General features: G+C 34.0%; 2 protein-coding genes across 2 annotated transcripts; one reads left to right on the forward strand and one right to left on the reverse strand.

Annotated features, from left to right (window-relative positions):
- Positions 1-5,660: 5,660 nt before the first annotated feature.
- LOC110768973 (filamentous hemagglutinin transporter) lies at positions 5,661-7,435 on the reverse strand. Its single transcript, XM_088252632.1, has 2 exons — positions 7,148-7,435; positions 5,661-6,335 (listed from the first exon to the last, which is right to left on the reverse strand). The coding sequence occupies exons 1-2, from the start codon at positions 7,364-7,366 to the stop codon at positions 5,805-5,807; spliced, it is 750 nt and encodes a 249-aa protein (XP_088108758.1). The 5' UTR covers positions 7,367-7,435; the 3' UTR covers positions 5,661-5,804.
- Positions 7,436-13,629: 6,194 nt separating this feature from the next.
- LOC110768968 (ubiquitin-NEDD8-like protein RUB2) lies at positions 13,630-15,434 on the forward strand. Its single transcript, XM_021972856.2, has 3 exons — positions 13,630-13,782; positions 14,659-14,918; positions 15,111-15,434. The coding sequence occupies exons 1-3, from the start codon at positions 13,690-13,692 to the stop codon at positions 15,220-15,222; spliced, it is 465 nt and encodes a 154-aa protein (XP_021828548.1). The 5' UTR covers positions 13,630-13,689; the 3' UTR covers positions 15,223-15,434.
- Positions 15,435-20,231: the final 4,797 nt, after the last annotated feature.

The raw sequence follows: 20,231 nt of genomic DNA on the forward strand, positions 1-20,231 counted from the left end.
TATTTATCTTATCAATAAAATATTATTGCTCTTTCATCCAAAAAAAATGTGTGCTTAAATTCAGGGTCTAATAATAATATATCATGCCACGTATTTGATAACAGAACATTAACCCTTTGAAATTAAAACCCTTCTAAACTTTTGAGGTGCACATATAATTACTTCGCTGATGCTTATAAGAGCACTTCCAGCGGAAGGCCTTTTGCCCGAGCAGGAGAGGGATTAGCACACGAGACGGCTCCAGCGCGCAAGGGCAAGGCATGGGGCCTACCAACCTGGGTGAGCCCACAGACAAAATTAGCTCGTGCTACTGCCTAGGCAAGTGATGTAATGTTGACGTCATAATGACATCAGCAACCAATTTAAATAACAAAAAAAATTGAAGAAAAAATAGGAAAAAAAGACTCCAAAAATCAGATTTTTTAATTATAAAAATTTATAAATGCCTAGCCATATTCTTTACTTCTCACACCAAAATTCTAAACAAATTCCTCTCCTCATATCTCATGTGAATAGTGGTTGTCCTTTAGTTGCCATGGCAATGAGTGGAAACACAACAAGCCTTTTGCAAGGGCTGCCACTATTCACGTGAATACTAACAGCCATTGCCTCCCCTTACCCTTCACCATAACAAATGGGTGGAAGTGTTCTAATTGATCTGCCCAACCCTTAAAAAAATATATATAATATTGACATTCCTAATAATATAATATACATGAGAATTATAACTTCACTCGTAGAATATTTTACTACACTCGTCGTGAGTCAAGGTAAGAGTTCGGTTCTTATCATTTCCATCTCTTGAATAATAATAATAATAATAATAATAATAATAATATATAGTAAATGAATCCTTGAGTTCATGAACCTTACTTTCAAAAGGAGAGATCAAGTTTAAAGTTGATTGACAAATCCACACAACAATATGAGACTCATAAAACATTGACATGTGTCATGGAGTTTGGTTATTGTATGACTTGTCTCTTGATTCTTACGTGAGTTTGGTCTTTAGTTCAAAATTAATGTTCTCACTCATAAAACATTGACATTTCAAAGAAAATAAAAAGGGATAGTTGCCGTGATATTGTTATATTATGAACATGTAAACACAGTAACAAACAATCATGAAATTAGAATGCATGTGCTTTTTTTGCAATAGTACGTCTCTGGGTACTAAAATTTCGTCAGGTGAGCAATCCGCTCATGTTATAATATATATATATATATATATATATATATATATACTGTAAAGTATAAACTTGTCGTTCACCCTTATTACATGTAAACTAGTAACATCACATATAGCAGTTAATATCGAGAACTTTCGCTTACCTCTCGCTCATGCAACCGTGCGCCTTCTTTCAATATTCGCGTTCACTAAACCCTAACCTCCTACATGAAACTTAGGTAAGTGACCAACTGGTCCCGTTCATCATTTATTGCTATAGTTCAACTTCATTCATTTATTTGTTGATTGTTACTTCAACTTCTTTGGTTTGGACATTTCTTTTGTTTTTGAGTGAATAGCGGTTGTATTATTTGAATGAGAAAGGATTACAACGAGTGTTCAAACAAGGCATCATGAATGAGAGGAGGGGGACATTTCTTTTCTTTCATTTTCGCATTAACGCGTTTCATTAATGTTTGCATGGTCATGTAGGTGAAATGTTTTTTTCTGGTAATTAATTTAGTTGAAATGTTTTTTTCTCTGGTGATGTTGAAGATGGTCATGGTGGCCGAGTATGACCAATGTATGCTTGATATATAATTACTTGCATTACCTAAGTTCAGAAGTTCAACCAAAATATATATATATATATACAACCATATCACGGATCTAAACATACTTATATTTTGTGGTAATTAGCCTCTGTTTTGTTAGAAAATATCCTAAATTCAAATCTCATGAACGAAAAATGGTTGAATTGAAAGAAAAATAAAAGTTATGATACAACACAAACACAAACTATATATGTTATATCGTGAAAACATGCATGACAAGAGTATCTGAATTATATTAATTAGGTCAAAAAATTTGATACACCAAATGAAAATTGCTCAAAATTTGTAAAGTCAACCCAACAATTTATGTCAAAAGTTAACTATATATATACAATCCATTTCTATTGAGGGACACTCTTTAGGGTCCCCTACAAAATTTTTTCAACAATCCAAACCGTCTATTTTTCAATCTTCATTTATATATCATCCTTATAAAAAATCATGCAAAATGAAAATCATTAAAGCATCTACTTGGGACCAACACAATGCTTCAAGAAAAAATTATAATAATACCCATCTAATTGAGTGGTCAAATGGTTTCGAATTTAGGGTTTACGTAGGAAAACTTTCTTTCATAAAAAAAAAAAAAAGATTTCGGATTCAAGTGATTTTTTATAGAGATGATCTCTGACTATATATGTAATAGTTATCTAAATATTCCAAGGGGGAAATAGGATTAGGTAGCTTGGGTTAGGTGCAACAAGAAGACCATATATATCACTAAAAATTGAAAAACATACACTTGCAATAGCATATATGGATCATCGTCTAAGAACTCAGACAGATCCCAAATGAGCCCCACTTGCAGGGAATATGTTCCATTTTTCCTTTTACCTAGCTAGGCCATATACGGTCAATAAGCGCATGAACCCTTGTGGCTGACATTGAAACCTCAAAAGTGTCCGAGGGCAGGGATAGGCCTAACTTAGCCCACCTACAAAAAAATATGGGCTATTTGTGTATATAAAAGCCAATATATAATAAAAGATTTTCTTCTTCTTTTTTTTGGTTGAAATTATATAGGGAAAATATTTGAGATATTTAGTCATATACCCCTTCTTAGCATTAAAACTATAAATAAACTCTACACCATTTAATTTTTATAAATAAACCCAAAAAATTACAGCTAGCCCTATTGAATATAATTTTGATTATTAAATTACTTTGATGCCCTATTGAGTGTTTTGGGCTTTTTTATGAGGTTTTGGGGTTATGTTTGTTTTAAAAAATCAATGGCAGTTTTTTAATTTCAAAGAAGTTAAAAGCCTTTTTGTTATGTTGTACATGGACTTTGGGTGTCGTTCTAAGAGCATGTCCAATGCAGGGGCCCTGCCCTGGCAACAAGCCCCCCGAGAGCCCAAATCCCCCCTCCAGCGCAACAAAACCAGCCCGGGCAAGCATTGGGACCCACAAGCCTGGGCTCAAGCTCGAAGGCGCTGACATCAGCGTTGATGTCACGCTGACGTCAGCAATCGAAAAAAATCCAAAAAAAATTATGGATGTTTTCCCTATAAATACATAACAATTTTATTCACATACAAACTCTTCTCCTTCCAATATTTGTAAATTGTAATCTCTTTTTTTTTCTTGTATTTGTAAATTTTTTTTATATTTTCTTCCATATTTATTTTTTTCTTGCATAATCATTTTATTTCTTACATTTCTAAATTGTTTATTTTTTGTTGCATAATCTTTTTTTTTTCTTGCCCTTGCCCTAGCCTTTTGGGGTGGAACCAAAAAAGGCAAGGCTACCACTATTCACATAAATAGTGGCAGCCCTTGCCTTGCCTTAGCCTTTTGGGGTGGACTTGCTCTAAAGTCCATTTCATATAGGGTTTTTTTTAAAAATAATTTAACCTCCTATATTGGGTATAATAGTGAATCTCCAAAAATATTTTGGCCAGAGAAAATAAAAAGAATTAAACTCTGAGAAGAAGGTAGGTAAGCAAAACTTTAAAGGAGTATGATGAAATTAAATTCTCCATTTAATGTTCGTTAGGTATATTAATGAATTGGTCTACTAAATGCCCATAATTAGCTCCACGCAGGAGCCATTAAACCACATCAGTTTGACAATTTGTAGTTGAATGCTGTTTTCAAACATTTATACGACACAACCATATTTTTTGACATCACTATCTCTTATTTATAATTGCACACCACCAAACCCAAAAAGATTGTTGTGGAGATGAAGAAAAGCCCCTATATTCATGTGAGTTAATGCCAGAGGATGGCCAATATGTTGAATCACTTCAAGGGTTCCAAATGCATGGATACAAGTCACAATCTCCGATTAATGAGTTTCCTTAACTAGCCTGGTCCTCCTTGCCACATTTCATAGGTGATGTACGTATACGTAGAGCAACAGTCAAACGTTACAAAATTACGAAATGTCATGCGGCACTAATCGGTCGCCGGGCTCACTCCAAAATGTCATCTCATGATAAGTATAGGTTAGGTAGCACTAATCAAGCCTACCTAAATACATATACGTATATGTTGTGTATAATGTATGTGTTATGTTATATAGTATATGACTACAGGACAGTCAGGAAGAGGGTGGGTATTTAATATGGCATGAATGCTACCATGAGCATTTATAGACCTAACCTGAATATGTGTACCCCTTAGTTTTAATCAGGAGCAGAGTTTCCTCCAGCTTTATTTCTGGATTATGATGTTCTGCATCAAATTAAGAAGGGACGCCAAAGTAGGTGGGAAACTAATGGTTATCTTGCTTCCAAACACAACACAACAAAACAAACAAATAATTAAGTAATTAAAAATATGGTGGCTAAATTGATTGACAAAACATGTGTAGATTGTGGTGGATAACCTTGACTTCAAATTTAGTGTTGTGTCTAATTGAGATGGCCGGCAACAGACAGTGATGATGTCAAAATTTGAACCACTTCCCCCAAGAAAAAAAAAAAAACTCAACTAGATTTTAGATATATATAAAATAAAAAAAGGGCAAAATCAGCAGGCCTTTTAAAATAGGATTAATGGATGGGAAAAAAAAATTGCAAAAAATAGGTGAGGTTAGGTGGAAGTGTATGGTATTTTATTTTCTTTTGGCAGTGGCAACTGTAAAGCAACTCAGTTGGATTTTAATTCTTCAGAAATTGAAGTGCATTTACTACAGCTGATTATGACATTATAATAGCACTGATTTTCTAATCTAGGTGCTTCAGGATAAAGTTCTAGATTGGTAGGTTGACGCTTCAATTGGAATGCATTTCTTAATAGATTAATGGCATATGAATGCAGAGCAAAGGAAAAATAAAAGAAATCAGGTTTTTTATTTATTTAAAAAATAATACAATTTAAGTTTTTATCTTTCAGAAATTTGCAATCACTCTGTTAAATCATCTGTATATATATATATATATATATATATATATATATATATATATATATATATATATACTGAGATGAGCTTCAACTTACTGCAGAACGAAAATGATTAATAATGCCAGGATCTGTAAAAGTTTCTGCAGAACCTCTGCCATGTTTATAAGACATACAAGTTCTTTAATATACCCCTGTGGTCCATTTGGCATGCATATAATGCTGCCAATAACTTGCCACAGAAGCAACAATTTTAATTCAGAAACTGAATTTCATAATAGCTCTTTACAATCTATTCTTCTTTATATAAAAAAGGATTCTCTATTTACAAAATTCGGGCAGGATTAGCTAAGTTGGCTAGAGCAGATGTTTTGTGCTCCCCACTCTGCACCCGTAATAAATTGATGCATCCATTTATGCCGCAAATTGAAAGAGGACAATGAATGGTATTTGCTACACGAGGCCAGGGAACAAAATTGCCATAACACAGAAACAGATCAGAATGTGGAAGAAGAATGAACAAGGCATAAACCAATAGAAGTCTTATAAATTATGCTAGAAAAAGCAAACAACCTTTTGAATGTACATATTACTCTTCTATAAGAACTAACAGATCTACTCTTCATGAAAAAGACTAGTTGTAGAATATCATATACAAAAATCATATGAACTCAAGTTGATCTGTTAAGATCAAGCCGAGGTTTCTTCATCATTGGCAATGGGACAACGGAATTGCACCTAGGACATTTCGGGTTATTTCTCATTATCAGTACATAAGATAAGCAACCAGGACACCCTGCTGCAAATGGTGATGCAAATAGTTTTTCTTCACTCTCTTCCTCCTGAGTTTCTTTGATGGATGACGACGACGATGAGTAGGATGGTGATGATGACAACGATGACTTCCACATTGACGAAGATCGCCGCTTAATCGGTTCCTTCTCTGCCCTTTCAAGGGCTGATTTTACTTTATCCAAAGTGCATAGGCTCTGGTAATTGCATGAGGGTGGTGATGAGGGAACTAATTTTAATTCCAGGCTGGTGCTTGTGTCATCAAAGAGACTTAATGGGGCTTTTGAGGAGGATGATGGAGGGAAATTTAAATCTTGCATCTTTGGAACTGTTGGATTGGTTTGGTTCTTCTGATCTGAGATTGAAAGTGAATTTGGAGCACTGCACCTTTGAAGATACACTTTCCCAGACTGCAGCAATCAATATACAATATGTTAATTACAGAAATAAAAAATAATAAATGAATTGCTTCACAATTAATTTACTCATGACATAAAAGATAGTTTTAAAGAATCTACAATGGGATTAGAACTTGCAGAGCATTGAAGAACATCACCAAAATAATTGACAGAATACACAAATATATCCTTTTGCTATTAATTACAGTTGTTTTTAATTTTAAATATTATATTTTTCAAGCAATAGCAATAAACTATTAGAAAAAGATTGTTCATCTTGAGGATATTCATAAACATCAAAAGGCTCTGTTCGACTGCAGGGGAAACTCAGGTCAGGAATGAAAAGAAGAAGAAAAAATACTGTTATATTGAATTTCAAAAGCTACAATGGACTGCAGGAAAAAAAAGAAAACATGGATAATGGAAAAACAATATTATGATAAATTGAAAATCTTATGAGAATTAAAGAAATGGACTGCAGAAAGCTACAAGATTTCTTATACTCCATTACTATCTGCTTCTCAGCAACCAAACACACAGCTAAAGATAACAGAAAATTCCAAACCAAAGAATTAGATTGAAGAAAATACAAATAAAATACAGCCAATTGCAGTCAAACCATGAATGAAACAGAACATGTCATGAAATCAGAATTCAAAGCCACCAAATCAAAAACAAGAACACAACCATACAGCAACATGAAAATCAAGTTCCCAAGACTATTCTACCAAGAAATGTCAAATCTTTCCCAGGAAAATTATGACAGCAAACTGTTCCATTAATTCCCGGGAACCAAACAGACCCAGATGAGAAAATAGACCAACCTTCAAGTCCAAGCGCTTTTCCCAGCCATTAGGGACCTGTAAGTCGAGGTCCAGTTCCTGGGACTCGTTAGCAAGCTTGGAAGAAGACCCACCACCAAGCAAGTCTCGTGTAATCAAAGCCGTTGATTTCTCCCCACTAGAATCACTCCCCAGACTCAGATGTTGATCGTCGCTGTACCCACTTAGAACCCGAAACAGAGAGCTCACGTCAGCAGCCATTACTGGGACTTCACAACCCTTCTTTTCTGAGAGAGAGAGAGAAGGAGAACGAGGGGTTCTTGGGATTATATAGAGCTGAACTATATATGGCAGTAAATATAGCCCGTTATGTAATATTTTCAATGAAATTAAAATTATATTATTATTATTATTTATTGATTGGCTTTGATATTTTCTAGTATTAAAATTAGTTTGAATTTGAATTAAGCTAATAATAAAGGTTATTAAATTTGATTAATTGATTCATTTAATGTTTGGGTTATTAATTGATGGGGTTGTGGGAGGACAATTCAAGGAAAGCAGGCACCTAAAGTTATGGTAGCATTAAATGCTTTTGGAAAACTAATAGCCTCTCCTTTGGCTTTAATTCAATGTTTTTTGTTTTTTTACGTGGATATTATAAATATATAATATATTTTTAATTTGGAGGGTTTCTGATTTCCTTCTAATAAAGCTCTTAAATGAAGTGGAAATTGGTAGAAGTAAAAGCAAAGTGTTTAGAAAGTGCTTTTGACATTTTCAAGATGAGTGAACAAGATTTTGACACGTTTGCAAATATAATGATATTGCTGTGTTTGGAAATTCATCTTTTAAATTCAACAACGGGATGATATAGAACTCTCGTTGAATCTAGGTCCCAGCTATCCAATTCAATTAATTAATATTTATTTTTTAAATATTTAAACTCTAATAATATATTTAGCTGAAAAAGAAATACCACGTGACATGATAGAGGCTTCAAGTGTGCCACAAAATGCAAAACTTTTAAGCCTAGTTTTGGCTTGATAGAGATAGATAGACTAGTTGAATGATATATATGAAGAAATAACCTTGTAGTTTTTTTTTTTTTGGGGACAAAAAGGTAGATTTCATTTGAGTAGAAAGTGGAAACATTGTGTATGTTTCGCTTGGCCTCGTTAAAACATTCTCGGAAAAAACCACATAAAAAAAACTCCGAAGTAAAAAAAAGTACCGCACATGTCACAAGAGTACATAACTACAGCTTTAGGAACCCTGGTGGGTCTGTAACCCATTCCTCCGCTCCCTGGAAGTACATAGCATAGCGAGCCAAACGAGTTGCCACCCAATTCTATCCATATATAAGGTACTCTCCTGTCTAGCCAATAGTGTTTTACAATCCTCAATTAAGCATCCTAGGTGGGGGACATATCAGCTTGGATTAGTTGATGTATAATTGATTTTGTCTTTTTTTTAAAATAAAACTGATAGTCTAAACTCCAAAAGAGAACGGGGTTTCTCACACACGCATTACAAGGGTGTCATGAAGTTCGAATGTGAGACCACTGGTATACAAGTCAATACCCTTTTCTATTGAGCTATACCCGTTCGGTATAGGGTATAGTGAACTTTTTGAATTGGTGCTGCTTCTTTAATATTTAAGAAAAAAAAATTCAAAGAGTAGAAAAGATAACATAGATTGATACAAAAAAGGTTGTTATGTGCTTCATTTATTAGTATTAAATTAGAGGAATCAAAATCAACAACATTAACATGGAAAAAAGAAAAAGAAATTAACGACTCTTAATAGGTGCAGTATAAGCATTAATCTCATATTTTATGGACGATGTTAATGAAAATTAAATGAACATTGAATTGGTGTGCGTGAATTTACAGAGAGGATTGCATGCATGTAGCAGCTAGCATCAATTCAAAAGGTTCATTTCGTAGTGTATTGATTTAATTAATTAATTTATATTCCATAGTATTTAGCATTGGGTTTGTATTTATATTATGAGGATATTATTACTATATACAGTTTAGGCAGATAAAGTTGCGCAAGTAGGGGCCAGTACTGTAGTTTCAAAGTTTTATAGTTTTATATTTCAACTGATATAGTAGTAGGTGTTTAAGAGTTATTGACTTTTTCACGGAGCTTTGAGGGCCACGACCATTGCAGGCCTGTATGTGGCTCTGTACCTGACGAGACACTTACAGAGGAAGACGATATTTAAATTCTCAAATTCAATCCCTTTTTTGAATATATACTATATTTGACAAGCTAGTCTAATATAGCCAAAAACGAAAAAGAAAAACCCTTTTATTGAAAAAGGCTATAATCATTAATTAAATTTAATTAGAAAGATTCAAGATGGAAGCTCGAAGGTGCATGTATGCGGAGTGAAGAGAGTTAGGGTCGTCACACATGCAAACAAATCTCAACCGTTTATTAATGAGCAAGTGACGCGAATGAAATTCACATAAAAGGGCGACTGTAATCTCATTTCTTGTAGTCCAAGAAGAGGTAAATTTGATTTGCATTTAGATTTAGACAACCCAACTACTCGAACCACGAAGCTTTTGAGTTTTTTGGGCTTGATGATCTCTAATTAAGTTGTAGATGGATATTAGTTGGTTGATAAGTTCTAGGGTTGTAATTAAGTGTGATTAGCTACAGGTTGATTGTTTCATTAAATGCTCACTTATTTAATGAGTTAGGGGAGAATTCAAAGAATAGAGGGCATGCAAGTTATGATGGCATTAAATGCACAGAAATACTGGTAGATATATATTGCCGTCTTTAATTGGCGAAACACTTGTGTGCAATGGTGATATCACTGTTTTGTTATTCCAACTCAATCACGCTATGCCACGAGTAATAAATTTTCCACTTGGCATAATGTGATTGGCCAGAGATAGCAAACAGTACTAAAAAAAATATTAAACTAATTTCAGTGTATTTATTTAGCTAGGTGCTTGCAGAGTTCGTTATGTACAAAGCTTGTTTTTAATCTTAATTATATTTTAAATATATGATAGTCTTGAAGCTAAAAAAATTGTCAAAGTTTGAAGGGACATGATAATAAAGAAAGAAGCCATGTAGTAATGAGTCTTGCGTGCCGGAAGATAAAAGGTACACAATTGAATTGAATAAGTTTTTGCATTTGCAGAAAATATTTATAGCCTAAAAGTATAGGATAAAAAGAAGAAGGCATTTATCTTTGTCGATGCATTTAGGCTAAGGAAGGTACATGATTTAATATGCATTTCAATGCTGCAATTAATTTTGCCAAATACCAGTTGGATGACGGATTCATGACGTTTACTCTGGATATTCTTCTGCCTCTAGTTGTTTTGCCATGAAATTATGTGTTGAGGTCCAATGAACTCCACTTTTTTAATATTAATAAAATACATGCCAACAGAGTGCCATGTGTTGAGGCCCAAAAAATCTTAAGAGGAGCCTAAGTGTATTTCAAACCCAATGCAGTGCCTTGTTATAAAGGAGGCCCGTTTAGGGTATAGAGAAATTTGTCAAACACGGCTATAAACCCGAGCCATTGCAATACAACAAACCTTGAGCACAAGCACAATCATGGGAGTAAAAGGCAATGCCCAGCAATCCTTCTATTTAGTGCCAAACAACTGGACAAGCTTAAGTGTGCATAAACCACATAAATGATTGAAGTTTGCTAAGTATGTGTGTGATGTGGATGAGTATGAGGGTCCATAAAGCCCATTAAGGGCTCGTTTGGTACGTCGGACTGTACTGACTAATTTCTGTCGGATAGTACTAATCTGTTCCGGAGAGTACTGACTATTTATCCATAATATTATAAGGCGTTTGGTGTTGTTCCGGATAAATAGTCTGACTAAGTTATACTGTGTTTGGTGATGTTCCGGATAACATCATATCAAACTATTTTAAAAATAAATAAAAAATCTTTGATAATTTTAATGGAAATTGAGATTCAAATGACATGAATTTTTTTTTGTTAAGATTCATATGACAAGATACCATAAGATTCATATTTTTTTTTTTGGAAATTAGAATAATACAACAATAAGTAGAATTCTACACATGACAAAAGGCTACAAAATACCATCCCGATTGCATATACATAAATATATGTGGTTTAACTATTAGAATTGTATTATGAATATTGATCTGCATATGTCTGTATTGGACATCAAAGTTTCCATGTCCAACAAGAAGAAGGAGAAAGTAGCAGCAAAACAGAAGCAATGCAATCAAAAGAGCCAAGGCCGCAAGCTTGGGAATTGTAAAAAGAAAAGGAAGAGAGAAAATTTATCAATGAAGAAAATGGTTCAAGAGGAAAACATCATAAAGGGCCCATGGTCGCCCAGAAAAAAAAAAGGTACCTAGAATTCAAGTTCATACAATTTTAATTTTGTAATTTTGCTACCTAATCGTCAGGTATGTATGTATTCAACTAAACTACCAACACTAGCACAGTTGTTTGCTTTTGGACGAAAACTACCACTACTCTGTTTAATACCAACAATCTAAATATTCCTACAACGTTTAATCAATATATCACATACAAAGAAAACATTCGATTAAAAAAATGTCAAAAAAGAAAAATTAATAACCTAATTTCCACAAAAATTTAATAAAAAATTGAAATATATAAAGAATAGAGAAGAAGAAAGAAGAAGCATATTGGAGAGAGTATGAAAAAGAGAGAGAGAGTGAGAAATGGATACCTGGAGAAGAGTGAAGAAAATAACATGTGGAGAAGATAGCAGAGAACCCTAGGGAGAAGAAGATGAAAAGAGCGTCTGCTTTTTTTCGTAGAACGTGTCTTCTTATTCCCTAGCCGTATAATTAAGCGTGTATTATCTAATCCGGGGTGTATGGGTTGTATTAGTTAGTCAGGTAAGGAGAGTATTAAAAGCCCAACCCGTATAAAATAGTCGGGTAATTAAATAATACAAGTTGACACCAAACACCTGACATAGACTATTTACTCCTATCCAAAGTCTAATACGGTGTACCAAACGAGCCCTAAGGGTTCAAAAGGTGGATGTTTTGGGCTACTTGGGGGCACCAAAACCCAAGCCCATTTTCTTTAGCCCCACTACGTAGGTAAGCATAGAGAGATTCCAATACTTTTTTGTTAATTACTTCTCTATATAATCATTTTAAGTGGTTTTAAGGAGAAGCGAAAAGCACGTTGGAGTTGCTTCTCATCATAACTGATTCTGGCCCTCTGAGGAATCACTCCCAAATGAGCCCAGTGGAAAAAGGCCTTGATTTGCAAGGCAGTGGTCTTATGTTCGAATCTCCCTAAGGGCAGTTCCAGCAGCCCCCTATGGCTCAGGTTTTGGGGGGGGGGGCACAAGAGCCCAAAATTGAGTTCCAGCAACACAGGCTGGCCCAGGCAAGTGGTGGGGTCCACGAGCTTGGGCTGGCCTGAAGGGGGAGGGGGCCTGAGCGACAGCCTGCGGGCTGGATGACGTCAGCGTGCTACAGTATCCGCTATAGTGATGCTACAGTGCCGCCAACAGCTCTTTGCCAAGTGTCGCGTTCTGGGCTCTTCGATTAGAATTTTTCCTCCAATCCAACGGTAGCCAATTTTTGTGCAATACAAAAATAAAAATAAAATCGAATTTTTTTTTAAAAAAAACCCAAAAATTATGTAATTTTTTTTCTATAAATACCTACCAAAACTCTTCACTTTCAACACCAAATCCTCATACATTTTTTTCTACTTCTACTATTATTCACTTTTTACTCAAGTATTCCAAAAATTTTAACCGAAAATATTGTCCAAATTAATTGTTTAGGTAAACAAATTTGTGAAAAAAACAAAAAAAAATGAATAGTATTTGCCCTTTGCCATGACAACTGCTGGAAACATACTTAGCTTTTTGCAAGGGCAGCCACTATTCACGTGAATAGTAGTTGCCCTAACCCCCCCTGCCATGGCAAGGGGCTAAATGCTGGAAGTGCCCTAATGTTAGTAGTGTATGTGTGAGAAACCCCCTCCCCTTATAGCTTAGATATGCATTTTTTTAAAAAATTGATAATTGGGTAATAATTTAGGGGCATCGGTGGAAAAAGTCAATTAAATATATATTTTTTTGGCCAAGAATATATATAGAATCCCTTTTATTGAGGAACACCATTTAGGGTACCAAACAATTTTTTTTTCCAAGATCCAAACCATCTATTTTTTAAGTCTGCATTCATAGATCATCTTTGCAAAAAATTAGACAAATCAAAAACCGTTTCGACATTCAATTGTATCTTACAAAATCAATGAATACAGTGCTTCAAGAAAGTACTAAAATTTCAATAACACAATTGAGTGGTCAAATGATATCGGATTTAAGTAATTTTTTGTAGAGATGATCTTTGAATAATTATCTAAAACATAGATGGTTAGGATTAGTGGAATACAATGCAGAGTGAGCCCTACATAGTTGTTTCTCAAATAAGCTAATTTGAAGAATCTATATATATATATATATATATATATATATTAGTAGAATAGAAACCAAAAACAGCACGCTGTCTTAGATACACCAAAACTCTCTCTCAGACAGAAACCAAAAAGATGCAGATTTTCGTGAAAACCTTAACTGGAAAGACCATCACTCTTGAGGTTGAGAGCAGTGACACCATCGACAATGTCAAAGCCAAGATCCAGGTACTGTTTATCTCTTCCTCTTTCTCTTTCTCACTCCTTGTTGTCGATTTTCATCTTATTTATTTGTTTTTGTTGGAGGAAAATCTATAATTTGTGGAAAGATTTGTGCAAAATATAATTATGGTTAAAGGTTATACCAAAATTGAGTTGCTGTTATATTAGGATTTTGTAGTACGAGAGCATATACATCATAGAACATTCAATGGTCCTATAACAAAAGCAAGGCTTATTTAGTAACAGGAAAAGATATAAAAGAAATTATATTTTGTAGAAGATGCTTTGTATTAGAGAAACTTGAAAGATGGCAATTCATGTGGCTGACCCAATTTGATTAGGACAAAAGTGAGGAGCGATAGTTTGTGCTGTGGGCATTATTATTTTAGGGTTCCTGTTGATACCGAAATTTCAAAATCAAAATTTTGCTATGTATGTATAGCTAGCCTATTCTGTCAGTGGTTTAGGGGAAGTAAGAGATACCCAATTTTAAGTGGCAGACTGGCTATCAATGGCAAAATTGCTTGAGGAGTTCTTATTGTTTGAGGAGTTCTTATTGCTTGAGGAGTTCTTATTGTTTAGTTTAGGGATCAGGGGTCTAATGTCTTTGGTATCTGAATGTCCATTGTGTATATAAAAGAAAAAACATCCTGACTAGAACAGGCAAATAGCTTTTAAGATGACCGTTTGCTCCTTAATCATCGAGACAGATTAGTAGAAAATTTGTTGGTGAGTTGTGATTAGATTAAGATGATCGTTTGCTCCTTAACATGTAGTTTTTCTGAGTGATTTTTCTGACATTCCCTTTATTTTTTATTCATCCAGGGGAGTTCTTTTTGTTATTATGGGATTGCATGATAACACATATATGTTTGTTTTCAGGATAAGGAAGGCATCCCTCCTGACCAACAGAGATTGATTTTTGCTGGTAAGCAATTGGAAGATGGTCGAACTCTTGCAGATTATAACATCCAAAAGGAGTCAACACTTCACTTGGTTTTGAGGCTGAGGGGAGGAACTATGATTAAGGTGAAGACTCTTACCGGGAAAGAAATTGAGATTGACATCGAACCAAATGATACCATTGACCGGATCAAGGAAAGGGTTGAGGAGAAAGAGGGAATCCCCCCTGTGCAACAAAGGTATGCTTCTTTATATTCAATGTAACAACAGTAACATATGATAAATTAACTAAACAATTGAGAACTCAAAAGTAATTTCTGGTTTACAAACCGGCCATTCTACGCCGGTGTCCAATTTCAAGTGATTGTTGTCTGTCGTCATTTCATTTACGTGTGGCAAAGATCTTCTTGGCTTCACAACTGTTTTTGTAGGCTTATTTATGCTGGGAAGCAGCTTGGAGATGACAAAACAGCTAAAGACTACAACATTGAGGGTGGCTCTGTCCTTCATCTGGTGCTTGCTCTAAGGGGTGGCAATCTTTAAGTATATTTCTCGGTTTCAAGCTCAGAGCTGCCTTTGAGCAAAGGCCCAAAGGGCGATGGTTTAAAATCCGGGGAGGGCCTAAAAATATTTTATTTGTATTTGTGGAAAATATTAGAAAAGCCCAAAAAGATATGTTTGTGAGTGTAAAGAGGCCCAAAAAGTTAAAAAAAGAAAATGTAATCAATGCTCTAATTCATCTGTTCTGACTTCAATCGTCCAGCTCCGTGGTTTCTTTCTTCTATTGATGTCTTCAAAGTTTAAACTTTTTATACTCAAAGATTGTCACCATGTTGAACCCTGGCACATTAACTCGAACCCATGATCCATTAAAATCAAATTAACAAGTTAGAATTGAGTGGTCGCTCTAAATCCTAGCCTCCCTTCTCTCTCTGAAACCTCTTTTGTTGTGTTCTGGTGTGGGGGGAGGAGGTCACTCCTCTCTCTTTTCCTCACCACCCCACTTATTTTTCCCTTCCCTATCTACTGGATTCGGGGATTTAATTGTGGGGAGGTTACTTGTGTCTAGATCTGCTTGAATTTATGGTTTTGTTGGTTGGTGTTTTAGTTTTAAGGTGACTCTGGCTGCAATCTCAGTGGTGTTCTTTGTCTCCAAGGCGACGACAACATTTGTGGTGGCGGTGGCAACAACGACAATAATGGCTCTGTTGATTTTTAGTTGTGTGTTTGCAATTTTCTTATTTTGTAATAATTGCGTGTTTGATTTTTAGTTGTGTGTTTGATTGTTTTCTAGTCTTTGCTTGTATTTTGTACTTGTGAGAGTTAAAAGTTGTCATTGTATTGGTAGATTTGGGTGTTGTGATTCATGTTTGGTTTGTTCAGACATGCAGTTTTTATGTCGAAATTTCTCTAGCCTTTTGTGGCCTGTATCTAGATTAACCCTATGTGGTTACTAGGCTTCTATATTTGTATTTCATTTGTATTTGCCGTTGTGGCTGATGGTCTTTGTGCCTAATTTATGAATACAATTATCGTTTTTCTCTCCGAAAAAAGGAAAAAAGAATATAAGTCAATTGAGGTATATTTCAGTTAGTTAAGCTCTTCCATATCCACCCCATGTGAGTAAAGGTTCAAAATCCCCAAACACCTAATGAACATTTGTGTAAACCCTCCTCTCCAAATTGCTTGTACTAAAAAAACAAAATTTTTGAAAGAAAATTAATCTTTGAAATGAAAAAGGAAAAAAATGGTCATTGGTTCTGTTCTAATTAACTCCTCCAACGGTTGGAGTATGAAAAATGAAAGAAAATAACTTGAATCTCCACGTTTATTTTTATTTTTGCCAATTCATACTGGCCTAGTCATGATTTTGGAAACCCATTGAAATGAAAGAAAATACTTTGAATCTTGTGTTTTCCAACTCACTCATTTTCATTATATATGGTTGGTTCCACAACTAATGTCCGAAAAAGATAATGCATTGTTATGCAAATTACCATATAAAACAATGTACCCTATATATATATACTCATATTGTTTTCTTTTTTGGTATATGCCCCCATTAATCTTACCATATTCCATTTAATTATGTCCAAATTCATCCACAAACTGAAATCCAAAAGGTATTTTCTATAACATAATTTTATATTCATCTCGAGTTTTCTTGTCTTTTATAGTTCTTGAATAATAATGCTCTCCGATTTAATTAGGAATGAAGACGAAGGATGACAATTATAATACTTAAAACTGTTGATAAATAAAAAAAATAAAAAAAAAGTGTGACGTAAATTTTAAATATATGTTTATGGGTTTAATAAATATCTATACAGCGTTTACCTTCTGTCCAGTTTAAAATTGCCCATTCAATATAACAAACAATAACAAAAATATATATATAAAAAATTCGATTTCCATTTAGGAGGCATTCGAATATTCAATTCCCTTCAATATAACAAAAAATAATATTTGATTATAAAAAAAAATTCAGAGTACTTGATTTTTGTGTGTGAAGGTATATGATTTCTTCGTCTATAAATTTCAAACTTTTCCGCTACGATTTACAATGAAAAATCAGGAATTACATTAGGCCATGCACCATGCTGCCCCCTTTGAACAATGATGAACATATATACAATTGTCTGACTTCTCTTAAACATATGTCACGCTTAAGTTTAATTAACCAAGTTTTGAATGGATAATGTAGATTATAATGAATTTATTTTGAGTGACTAGGTACCAATGTCAACAGGACATGCCACCAAACTCAAGAATGTTCAAGTCACTTCATTTGAAAAATAAACGGCATGCAATTAAGTCTCCCATTCTGAACTAAAATGACCAAAGTGAGGGTGACATAGATTATTTTTGTAAAAGACTAATAGGGTTTTGACATTTGTCAAATTCCGAACTCTTTTCAGACACAAACTCTCGTAACAAATTTCAAGCCCTCGAATTTCAAGCTCACTTAAAAACCCACATAGATTTATTAAGGGCATGCCACATGGCGCTTACCCTTTTCCCACATAAGCTACACGTCATGCAAATGATAATATTATCTCTCTCTCTCTCTCTCTGACTAGTTGTCCATGTCATAGTCATTAAAAGTCTTAGTGGTTAGTAGATTCTACTAACCAAACAGAAAGATGTCAATATTAGGTACCAAATGGTAAAAGCCATATAATGTTAGTTTCCCTAACAAGAGACTTAAAGAGTTAGTATTTAATGTTATTTTTGGGTCTTTTTCAAATGGTATAGATTGCATGGGGCAGGGTTTTGGCATAAGAAATTATATTCAAATATCAGCTGTCAATTTATTTAAATACTATATTCAAAGCCACTTAACTTGGGCGGGTGACCTAATCATAATATATATATACTATATGCCAAGGTTTTGTCACCATGGCGTTTCATGATCATATGCACACAGTGACTAACTCCACTTGCTATATTGTATATTATACAATTTGGTAGATTAATCAAACAAGGGAACATGTCATTTGATTCACACGAGGGAAGTACATAGTTTTGTGACTTGATGGGACTCGGTCAAATTTTTTGCCATTTTTAATTGATAATTTCATTTACGGAAGAAATGTGATCAGTAAATGTGTTACAAATAATTTTATTTGTGCTCAAGGAACTTGTATTGCATGTATTCCTACAAATTAATTATGTATGTTGCTTATTTACATATAACTGATGACATGTTTGATAGTATATGGAATTGGTATTTGAATTGTTTATGTTTCTAACTTTTCTTGAGTTTACTAGTATGAGTATTGGAATCATTTCAATTCATGACTTCCCATGCATTCGGGGATCCCATACCCATTTATTCTCGCACTTATTCATGACTTTTCCTACTTATAACTTCATTCATTCCAAATAAGTAAACATATGACATGTCACGATACGTTTCATTTTTCAACTGCTTTTGACGTGACCATTTTAATTTTCTAGCACCAATGCGCTCCAAAAGCTTGAACCTCTCTTGATATTGTAAGATAATGTAATTAAGTCCTCCTTTAAAATTGAAAAAATGATGGTGATGACTTTAGTTTTCAAGTTACGGGTAAAATTTGGTGAGTTACATTGCGTAAAGTTGTATAGACTTTCATGCAAAGTTATTCGCTTCATTATACGACTTGATTTAAAAACGAGCATAGCACTGTAGCATATGCAATAAAACGAATAAGTCAAACATGAAAGCAAATTGGGCAGGTCTTTTACCTACACTTGGAAAAGCTGATTGGTGCCAAAATTTCTCTTCCAGATGTTCAATCTTATTAATTAACTGTCTAAATCCAAACTTAATTCAAATCGATGGCTGACTTGCGTGTGATGACTTTTAAGCTATATAGATGACATCTTGCATAGTGGAAGCTAGGTCTTGAGTTCACATCTTAATTGACAAGAGGCCTTCATGCCCCCTTAAATTAAAAAAACTTACTTATACCAGAGATACCACTGTGGCGTTATCTCAAACCAATCACTTATTGCCATACATTTTATTTTTCCAACATGACAATGCAATTTTCTGACATGATACGTGATAAGTTTAAGGACATCCCTGTTACATGTAGTTTTTCTCCCTCTCAAACCAATGAAATGGGAACGGACCATCAACCATGCATGCATAAGTTTTGCTTCTAATGAAGAAACATTTTTTAAAAAAATCTCATCATTTTTTTTTCAGAAACATTTTTTGAATTAAATCTTTGTGATATTCTCATGCAAAATGTTAAATATCTAAAATCTTTGTGGGTGTCACATCATTTACATGGCATAATATTGGGTGTATTTTGTCCAAAGGAAAATAAAAATAAAACTTATGCTATTTATTTTGGAAATTATTAACTTGCCATGTGTACCATTGGTCCATTGCCCCAGTAGGATATGCTATTTATTTTTTATTACTCGAAATGGAAAAATATCCTACACTCTATAATCTGGATTATACCAAAAGGGCCACAATAATAAATTTCAATTTATTGAGGAAAAAAGGCAGCACAAGCCTAACATCAAAGAAAACTATTTGCACTATCTCAACTGACCCTCAAACATATTATCTTCTTAATTATAAAGGTGAGAACACTCTTGCAGTGAATCTCACATCGATAGGTTTTACCTGTATTAGAGAGATGATTTTATTTTTATTAGTTCTATCTATATTAGAGAGATTATACATTGTACATGATCAATTGAGAAAACATAAAATAAATAATAACACGCCACGATAAAAGTTTCAACTCAAAATCAAAGCACCCAAAAGTCTTGGATATTTGATTATAATTGTGGAAAATGATGTTTTTTTGGCTGAAGTGGATTGTTGTGTGTGAATACAGTAAATTAATTGACTATTATATATTCATTTGTTTGAGATTACATTTTCATCAGTGAAAGATATTCTTAGAATTTTAGGCTCAAGCATTACCAAGACAGTAGCAGTACTACAGAACAAATAATGAGCAATAAATTAAAAAGGAATAAAATTGTAAATATTTAGTAATCATCCTGGATCTCCTATTTATTATACAGCATAGAGTTCCCCA

This window comes from Prunus avium, chromosome 4 (assembly GCF_965620075.1).
Source record: "Prunus avium chromosome 4, drPruAviu1.hap1.1, whole genome shotgun sequence".
Lineage (NCBI taxonomy): Eukaryota > Viridiplantae > Streptophyta > Magnoliopsida > Rosales > Rosaceae > Prunus > Prunus avium.

Coding starts and splice junctions, on each gene's coding strand:
- LOC110768973 (XM_088252632.1), bottom strand. CDS start 7,366: ATGGCTGCTGACGTGAGCTCTCTGTTTCGGGTTCTAAGTGGGTACAGC. Junction 6,336..7,147: donor AAAAGCGCTTGGACTTGAAG/GTTGGTCTATTT, acceptor TGATTGCTGCAG/TCTGGGAAAGTGTATCTTCA.
- LOC110768968 (XM_021972856.2), top strand. CDS start 13,690: ATGCAGATTTTCGTGAAAACCTTAACTGGAAAGACCATCACTCTTGAG. Junction 13,783..14,658: donor ATGTCAAAGCCAAGATCCAG/GTACTGTTTATC, acceptor GTTTGTTTTCAG/GATAAGGAAGGCATCCCTCC. Junction 14,919..15,110: donor ATCCCCCCTGTGCAACAAAG/GTATGCTTCTTT, acceptor CTGTTTTTGTAG/GCTTATTTATGCTGGGAAGC.